This window comes from Etheostoma spectabile, chromosome 8 (assembly GCF_008692095.1).
Source record: "Etheostoma spectabile isolate EspeVRDwgs_2016 chromosome 8, UIUC_Espe_1.0, whole genome shotgun sequence".
In the NCBI taxonomy this organism is placed as follows: Eukaryota; Metazoa; Chordata; class Actinopteri; order Perciformes; family Percidae; genus Etheostoma; species Etheostoma spectabile.
In genome coordinates this window covers 19,163,204-19,173,244 of record NC_045740.1, presented here as the reverse complement: position 1 = coordinate 19,173,244, position 10,041 = coordinate 19,163,204, and the positions used below count along the sequence as shown (strand labels likewise).

Sequence of the window (10,041 nt, the reverse complement as noted above, 5' to 3'; positions counted from 1 at the left end):
GATTCATTACCTCAGTAAACATTTTCATAATGAGTTCATGGTCTCTATCGCTAGTTTTAAGTCTTCTGCACCACAGAATGACGTTCATTTTTTGAATTATGGTCTCGTTGATTTCAAATCGGTGATAATGCAGAAGGTGATTTAGGGCGTGGCTATGAAGTGATTGCCAGTGAAAGTGTGTAACGTAACGTAGAGTGTAAGGACTCCTCCCTCTCGTCTACAATGGTCACACCCACAACCAGGATGGCTGCGCCCGTAGCAGAAAACTCAACGACTCATAGCAGATCACCCACAAACCAATGGGTGACGTCACACACACGCTGTCCATCAATACACAGTCAATGGTCTACTCCTGCACCCGTCACAACATCCACTTCCTGTGCCGATAGGTCGATTGATCAGCGGCTGTTTCCCTCTGCTCTCCCTGCAGGATCAATAAAAGTATTAATCTGTGCAGAACTGTTTCCTGCCTCTTCACAGCAGCTTGTTATGTCCTGGAAATCTCTTCTGCTGTTGGATCAGAGTGGGCTGGGCAGCGTGAGAAACGGCTCTGCTGAATGATTCACATTCAATACTAAGAGATACTAAAGAGTTGAAAGGGGAAATAAAGTCTGTCTCCCTATCTGGCCTTTGGTTTTTCTCTAGAGATCACTTCCGGCTCGTGTTGGAGGGAAAAATCACTTTGAGTCGGAGTGCAGTTTGTAGGAAAAGTCTTGGAAAACTGTCCGAAAGCTAAAAAAAAAAAAGAAATTCCCTGAATGGGCTCTCTGTGGGGGTACAACTAATTTTATTATCCCCCTTGGAAACATTCAACCTAACAAGGGGAAAGCAGTTTCTGCATAAATTAAAGATAATCCAGAGTAAATTATGCAAATATATTCGCTCAGATAAAGGAGGGGGTGGTGTGGTCGTTTATTGTGAGGTTAAAAAAAAAAAAAAAAAAATGAGCCAGTGATTGAAACTGAACCGAGGGAAACTTTACTTAAAGGTTTGCGAGGGCTCGGTGAGGAAATACAACGCCACGTTGCATCATGTGGGAGAAAGGAGCGGAGCTCTGAGAAAGAGAAAACTAAATATAATGTTCATTTTATCAGTATTTAGGTTGATTTGTCAATGTCCAGGCAGCCATTATTCTCCATTCATTTCCACTGAAATCAACACAAGGAGACTTTTTTAGCAGAGATGATACATCACGCTCACTATTGAGTCAACAAAATGGATTGGCAAAGAATTTTGAGATTTTTAAAAACTCGTTGGGGGGCCACAGGGCAAAAAATAACCCGGTTGGACCTGGGACCCTTACCCATTGGGGGAGAACGAAGTGACCTGAAAGAGAGTAAAGATCCTATAGTTTACAGTGGGGCTCGAAAGTTTGGGCCCCCCAGGTAAAAATGTGTAGTGATGTGCATAAAGAAGCCAAGAAAAGATGGAAAAATCTCCAAAAGGCATCAAATGACAGATCAGACATTCGTATAATATGTCACAAAAAGTGAGATTTTATTTCTCCATCATTTACACTTTAAAAATAACCAAAATCCAAAAAAAGTGGCATCTGCAAAAGTTTGGGCGCCCAAACTTTTGAGCCCCTCTGTATTGGCAAATCTTGCAAAAAATCAGCTCTAATTTCCCTTAAAAAACACCTGCAGGATTTTAGGCATCAGTGCAGAACTGTCTGTGTGCATGGCCCCTTCAGAAGTATTCAGATACCTTACCTAAGTAAAAGTACCAATACCACAAGTTAAAAGTACTTTATTACAGGTTAAGTCCAGTAAGTTCTGCATTCAAATCTACTCAAAGAATCAAAAGTAAAGGTATTGTTCCGCAGGCCACTGATGGCTTTATTAATCTATGTGACATTCATACTGATGCATTACAGCATAAAATGTTGTATTTTAAATGACTAGACAGCTAGTTTAAGTCCAGTGTTTCCCAAGCTAGGGGTCGGGCCCCTCCATGGGGTCACCAGATGATTAATGGGAGAGAAAAGAACAAGAAAGCAAGTGATGGGATTTCACTTTGTATTTACTGTGTGACTTTTATTCAGCAGTTTGACAAGTGGCTTAATCAGAAATGCAAATTTAGAGCGAAGAGCAGCGTTTAATAAGTGATGAACTCTGATTCGTTCTTCAGTCAACAGACAGGATTGGAAACTTGGCTTGTGTGTGCATGAAAAACTGCGTACTTTAAAAGTGTAATATCCTTTCTCCTTTTCACATAAACTGTACTACACACGCACGCACGCACACACACACACACACACACACACACACACACACACACACACACACACACACACACACACACACACACACACACACACACAAACTTGTTCCACATTCCCAGAGTGAATTGGGATTTCTGGGTCACCGCGGATGTTTTGGTCTCCATTTCAGGGCGAGGTGGAAGCGTCTCCCGGGGGTCAGAGGTCGGCTGCTCTGTGAACTCCCGCACACACACTCAAAAACAAAGAGACACTCTCCTCGGGCCGTTTCACTCCATTATTCTTTACGTTGTGTTAACGACTCCCTGCTGGCCGCGGTCTGCTGCGCCTCGCTCGGAGGAGGAAACAGAGCCACGGCCGATCCCATCCCCTCATTTTGATAGAGAGACTCTGCGATCAGATTCAAACAATTTTTTATCTACAGGACGTTTTGATAAACCACGTTAAAGATAATGACTATTGTGAGAATGAATGAAGAGCATTTTGGTTGTTTGTTGTTTTTGTTTTGCATCCACACGAGTGCTAGAGTACATCGTCGGTACGCGATCTGTGCCGCATGCACCATCCGACATGCACATGTGCATAAATACGTAGTAGAAAATGTGATGGTTTCCCGTGATTTGTATCACGCTTGCGTTGAAATACCTGGTGGCCAGGCGGCTCAACTGGCGGCGTATATACTATACATTTTATGTTATTCATAAGATATTTAAATTAAGTACTCATTGTCACTGATGCAAAACCACATATTGACATCTGTGTACTACGCCTTGGAGCCGTTGTTATGTTGTGATGTTTTTAAATGTAGCTCACATAGGGCTGGGCAATATGTCGATATTATATCGATATCGATATACAGAATTAGATTGGATTAGATTATTCTTTATTCATCCCACGACGGGGAAATTTTGTTGTTACAGCAGCAGCATTTTTTTCAATGAAAGCAAAAAACAAAAACACACAAACAAGTAAACACACAAGAAATACAGGCAAACAATAGACAATGATTATATGGTAGACTGAGTAAGCAAAATGGCGTCAAATAAAGGAATTTTAAATGTATGTATGTGGCTAGATATCATCTTAAATTTTGGATATTGTAATATCCTGATATGACACAAGTGTCTTTTCCTTGTTTTATAGGCTGCATTACAGTAAAATGACGTCATTTTCTGACCGCTATAGCTGTTCTATTATTTGCATTTACCCACATATTTATTATATCGACATAACTGATGATTATTTATCAAAAATCTCATTGTGTGCATATTGTGTGAAAGCACCAGTTGTCAACCCTACAATATCGCCGCAACATCGATATTGAGGTATTTGGTAAACTTTTTTTTAGGATATTTCATTTTCTCCCTGTGCATTACGAGGTGTTTACGTGATTGCCAATCCAAAATAAGAAAGGAGTTTGCACATGTTACATGAACATACACCATTTTGGTGACATGTGGAATGACGTCTGAGTCTTTCTGTCACTGCAAACCTTCAGTTTCCTCCACACTCCCCTTAGCGATTCATTGCCATATGGTATCAGGCCGCGGAACAGTTTGTGCAGCGTAAATCGTCGTAAAACAGGATTATCACCTGAGCATGTGCGAACATCACCCACATACAGTACATCAACATAAAACATAACTGTGTCCATGTTCCCACACATCCGGTCGGACGCAGTTTCCCGTCTTTTCGCTGTGTTCTCCTGAGCGATCGCCTCCAAAATTGCAAATAGAGTCACACATTTATTCACACACATCTGAGAGTCTGTGTGTGAATTTTCACATCACTTACAAAGGTAGTTTGTATACAAAAGTACATTAAAAGTGGAAATTAAGGAGCTTTTCGCACCGCCTGCGTCATTATTTTTACATTTTTATGTCCCCTCAAGTTGTTTTGTTAACTGTTTTGTCAAATTGTGAATGTACCGTATTTTTTTTTTTTTTTTTTTTTTTTTTTTTTTGCCTTTGTCAATATTATAATAAAAAAATCTTCATTGTGGGGTCCCCTGCTGGAGCTGCTTTCCCTCACCACCCGGACAAGCGGTTGAAGATAAGTAAATCGATGAAGATTATAGATATATCTGAGACACTTGTATAAGAGTCGCTTTAATATTTCAGTTTATATTCTGATTGAGGAACATGGGGGTCTATGGGGGGCCCAAAGCCCACTTCTGGCCCCTGGGGCTCAATGTAATCCAGCCCTGCAAATCACTGTAGTTTGTAGAATAATAAAATGTGTTTGGTGGCTCTTCAGAATTTGTTGGGTGGGCAGTTATGTCTTTCTTCCCTGATTATCCTCTTTTCTTCCCTTTATTCACCTCATTCCCCCTTTTCCGATCAAATTTCTTTTTTATTCATTTTCTTTTCCCCGCCTCCCTTTGTTTTTTTTACTTAGGCCTATTGCTATGGATATTCCTCCACTCAATTGCTTTCCTTTTTTTTTTTTTTTAAATTCCCATTCTCCAGGCTTGCATCCTCTTGTAATATAATAAATGTATTTATTTTCGGACAATCTTATCTTTCAACTCCCTCTTGACTTTTCATAATTCATAAACAATGACTCTGCTCTTGTAATTCTTGGTTAAAAGATATGATAATAATAATAAAAGAGTGAAATAATAAATGGTGGCACTTTACTTGAAGGCATCTACATAAGACAGTCATGACACATTCATGACACATGCACCCTAACCATAACTTGTCATGACAAAACCAAATGAGCGTTATGTCATAAACTTGTTGATAATATTATGACATAATTACAGTGTCATGTCACTCTAAGATACCTTTAAATAACCGAATAAATACATGTAAAACTGTAAAACATGTCAGTCTAATAACTGTTTGGTGGAGGTGGATGTGTGGAGGAAGACGGGCCGGTGTGTCTGCGGGCGGTGGGCGGTGCACAGCTTCAGTCTGGCGGCTCGGCTCCAGTCAGTCAGTCGGTGCATGTGGAGGAGAGCGGACGCACCGGGACCCGGGATCTGTACCTCACGCGCACACGGCAGTAAAACCCCCTCGGACCGAGAGGCAGGCAGGCAGGCAGGCAGGCGGAGCCGCATGGAGCTGTGAGGGCGGCGGGCCGACCGGGACCAGCTCCCCGAACATCACACTCTCATTTGTTTATTTACCGTCCGCGAGCTTTTTTTTTATCCCCAAAATGGAGACTACAGGCTGCTGGCTGCTCCTGGCTGCACACTTTATCTGGTTCTGCCAACAAGGTAAGACGGGCTTTCATTCATGTTTTGTCCTCGAATGACTCAGAAACCCTGAAACTTCCTTAAATGTTAAAATTGTATCGAGACCGAGTTGGATTTTTTGCTGCGCGAACTTTGGTGTGATTGCGCAGGTGCTCTGGACCCAACAAGCCCAAGAAGCCCTCGTGCTGTCTGCATATCTGTATTCTAGTTTTTGTTTGAATTAGACTTATTTTCTATGTTGTATTTCGAGAATTTAGACGGCTGTGCTTAACGTGTTGTGCTTCTTATAAAACATCCAAGTAAAGGAGTCCATATATTTTTTTTCCTTTTTTTAAAACAAACCGAACAGATTTGCTCGTGAGACTGAGATATCTCGTGTTTTCTCTTCTTCTCCGTCTGCTCTACATCGCAAATTAAAACGTTTTGAGGGACGCAGGGCGTCACGTATCAGCTCCAAACCGGAGCTGTCAACCATGAAAAGAGGGCTTTGGACACGGTAGCCTGACTGGCTTATTACGGGTGTCAGAGGCTCCATATCTGGCTACAACAGCAGCAGTTGTCCCGTACTGCTTCTCAGAAACAGATACCAATGAAAACACTGCAAGCTAACACAGAACTGGTGTATTTCCCGCCCTGAAGCCTTGTACAGAACTTTTATTTTGGTGTAGGAGAGAAGATTAGATAATACTTTATTCATCCCACGATGGGGAAATTCCCTCGAATTGAATATAAAAGTATATATAAGTTCAAGGGTTGGTTCAGTATCACCATTGGGTGGTACTAAACCACCCAATGGTGAAAAGTGTGTACATATATATATATATACGGTTGGTTCAGTATCAATCAGTCAATCAAAAATGTATTTATATAGCACTTTACAGCAACCAGCAGGGTCCAAAGTGTTTAACAGAATGAGTTAAATCACAACATACAATAGACAGAGTAAACATAGAAAACCAGTAAAATCAGAAAAGGTCACAAAGAAACAAAAGAATGAAGTTGTCACACCGCTGCTACGTATTAAAAGTCGGACTACACAGATGTGTTTTGAGTTTGAACCTAAAAAGAGCGACATCTGTAATATAGCAAATATCATGGGGGGGGGGTAACTTGTTCCAGAGTCCCCCCCACCCCCACCCTCTGTTTGTACCTGGACCTTGGGACTTCTAAAACCAACTGGTTTGAAGACCACAGTGACCGGTTGTACTCCCACAAAGTTAAAATTTCAGACAAACACTCAGGAGCGAGATCATTTTAAATCCTTAAAAACAGACAATAAAATCTTAAAATCTGTTGTAAAACGCACCGGGAGCCGATGCAGGGTGTAGAGAACGGGAGGGACGTGTGCACGTCTAGATGGATTGGTTAAAAAGCGAGCAGCAGCATTTTACACAATTGAAGGCGTGAGATGGATGTCTAGTATCACCATTGGGTGGTACTAAACCACCCAGTGTGTGTGTGTGTGTGTGTGTGTGTGTGTGTTTTTTTTTTTTAATATATATATATATATGAGTTCAAGGGTTGGTTTAGTATCACCATTGGGTGGTCGTCATGAAATCGTAGAAAAACATATATTTACTGGTAAGAAGTAGAGCTGGACCCGGATATTTGACAATATGATTTGTAATTTTGGGATGTGAACATTCACTTTTTGTTTTTCCTCAATGCTGTAATGAAGCTGAGACAGATTCAACTTTTGGCCCTAAGAAGGATAGCCGATGGGCCTACCTGAATGGATATTTTTTAACGTCTTTTTTTGGGAAGTGTTTTGTCTTTCATATGTATTGAGGGGGACAAATCTACGTCTTCTAAATAAAGGTGGAGTTTTTAAACCAAATTGGGGACAGCAGCGTTTCCAAATGTCTCCGTTTTACAGGCTCAGAAACGCCGCAGTAGTGTGGACGGCAGGCGTAAATGTTGCTAAAGATGTTCATTAGATATGTTATGTGGCGTAAATGTCGCAAAAGACGTTCATTAGTTATGTTATGTGGCGTAAATGTCGCTAAAGATGTTCATTAGATATGTTATGTGGCGTAAATGTCGCAAAAGACGTTCATTAGTTATGTTATGTGGGCGTAAATGCGCTAAAGATGTCATTAGATATGTTATGTGGCGTAGTATGTTGCAAAGACGTTCATTAGTTTGTTATGTGGCGTAAAGTGTCGCAAAGATTTCATTAGTTATGTTATGTGGCGTAAATGTCGCAAAAGACGTTCATTAGTTATGTTATGTGGCGTAAATGTTGCAAAAGACGTTCATTAGTTATGTTATGTGGCGTAAATGTCGCATAAGATTTTCATTAGTTATGTTATGTGGCGTAAATGTCGCAAAAGACGTTCATTAGTTATGTTATGTGGCGTAAATGTCGCAAAAGATTTTCATTAGTTATGTTAATGGCGTAAATGTCGCAAAAGACGTTCATTAGTTATGTTATGTGGCGTAAATGTCGCAAAAGACGTTCATTAGTTATGTTATGTGGCGTAAATGTCGCAAAAGACGTTCATTAGTTATGTTATGTGGCGTAAATGTCGCAAAAGACGTTCATTAGTTATGTTATGTGGCGTAAATGTCGCAAAAGATTTTCATTAGTTATGTTATGTGGCGTAAATGTCGCAAAAGACGTTCATTAGTTATGTTATGTGGCGTAAATGTCGCAAAAGACGTTCATTAGTTATGTTATGTGGCGTAAATGTCGCAAGATTTTCATTAGTTATGTTATGTGGCGTAAATGTCGCAAAAGACGTTCATTAGTTATGTTATGTGGCGTAAATGTCGCAAAAGATTTCATTAGTTATGTTATGTGCCGTAAATGTCGCAAAAGACGTTCATTTGTTATGTTATGTGGCGTAAATTCGCAAAGACGTTCATTAGTTTATGTGTGCGTAAATGTCGCAAAAGACTTCATTTTATGTTATGTGGCGTAAATGTCGCAAAAGACGTTCATTAGTTATGTTATGGGGCGTAAATGTCGCAAAAGACGTTCATTAGTTATGTTATGTGGCGTAAATGTCGCATAAGATTTTCATTAGTTATGTTATTTGGCGTAAATGTCGCAAAAGACGTTCATTAGTTTGTATGTGGCGTAAATGTCAAGACTTCATTATGTATGTTATGTGGCGTAAATGTCGCAAAGACGTTCATTAGTATGTTATGGCGTAAATTGTGCAAAAGACGTTCATTAGTTATGTTTGTGGCGTAAATGTCGCAAAAGACGTTCATAGTATGTTATGTGGCTTAAATGTCGCAAAAATGCTCATTAGTTATGTTATGGCGTATGTCGCAAAAGACGTTCATTATTATGTATGTGGCGTAATGTCGCAAAAGACGTTCATTATTATGTTATGTGGCGTAAATGCTCAAAAGACGTTCATTAGTTATGTTATGTGGCGTAAATGTCGCAAAGATTTCATTAGTTATGTTATGTGGCGTAAATGTCGCAAAAGACGTTCATTAGTTATGTTATGTGGCGTAAATGTCGCACAAGATGCTCATTAGTTATGTTACGTTCATCACATTTCTCTGTACTGTCACAGAGGAGTGAAGAAACTACAAAATATTCACAGATTCAACTGTTACCGTAACCCTAAGAAGGACATAAACATGTTTTTGAGCCTCTTGCATGGTTATTTTTACCTCCTTTAGGGATTGTCTTGTCTTTCATAATTTTTGAGAGGAACAAATCTACCTCTTCAAATATAGACGGGGGGGGGGTTGGGGGGGGGGGGGGGGGGGGGGGGGAAACCCCCCCCCTGAAAATCTCAGCATATTGTAAAGGTGTTGTGATTGTGCAAGCTCATTTAAGCAGCAAGGCCCCGAGGTGTCTGATCGGGACGAGACTTGTTGTGATGTTGAACCAATCTCACAGTTGTTCAGGGTTTTTGGAGAGAGGACTCTTGTCTTTGCTGTGAAATTTGTTTTTTTTTTGTGGTGTTTTCAGGGTTAAGAGTGCCGTGTGTGTTTGGACTGTGGTGGCATGTTCCCAACCTGCCTGTTACAAAAAATGAAGATGCGGTAACCATGAGTCCTCAGATTGACAGATGTTAGCTAGCGGTCTGGATTTACCCTGCAGAGATTTAGGACAGTAACCAGAGTCTCAGATAGGACAGATAGTCTAGCTAGCTGTCTGGATTCACCCTGCAGAGATCTTAGGACCAGGTAACCATAGTCCTCAGAAATCCACCGGAGGTTAGGACGCCAACACAAATGAAGCCCAAGGCGAAGTATATCCGGCCTAAATGATCGAAATCTGGCGGATTTTCCGGCGTAAAGGATATCGACATCCTTACATCATGCGCTGCTCCCTTCATATATACTACGGCCACTAGAGGGCGCTGGCACTATAAACGTGTATATATAAGTCATAATTGCTGCTTGAACCAACGACTCACATGGGCGGACAGTCTGGTTATCAGGGACCCACCAGAGTGTCCTGAAGGGTCGAAGAGCTTATAGAAGTCAGTGGAGGTGGATCAGGATTTGTCAGTGGATGGGTTTCCAGCTCCTAATCTTTTGGTTTTCCCTCCCTACCGTACGGTACAATCACAGCGTGCCAGAGAGGACACTGATCTGCTTGGTTGAATCTTTTCGGGGGGGTAGGGACATGGAACAAAGATTAAGG

General features: G+C 40.9%; 1 protein-coding gene across 8 annotated transcripts in view; it reads left to right on the top strand.

The window, feature by feature from the left end:
- The first annotated feature begins 5,077 nt into the window (after positions 1-5,077).
- ptprz1a (protein tyrosine phosphatase receptor type Z1a) overlaps positions 5,078-10,041 on the top strand; it is a 168,935-nt gene continuing 163,971 nt past the window's right edge. For 5 of the 8 annotated variants that reach the window (XM_032522882.1, XM_032522881.1, XM_032522880.1 and 2 more), the window contains exon 1: positions 5,078-5,444. In XM_032522882.1, the coding sequence (XP_032378773.1) occupies positions 5,081-5,444 (364 nt within the window). In that variant the 5' untranslated portion in view covers positions 5,078-5,080. The remainder of the gene's footprint in view (positions 5,445-10,041) is intronic. The other 3 variants (XM_032522883.1, XM_032522884.1, XM_032522885.1) reach the window with 3 other exon arrangements.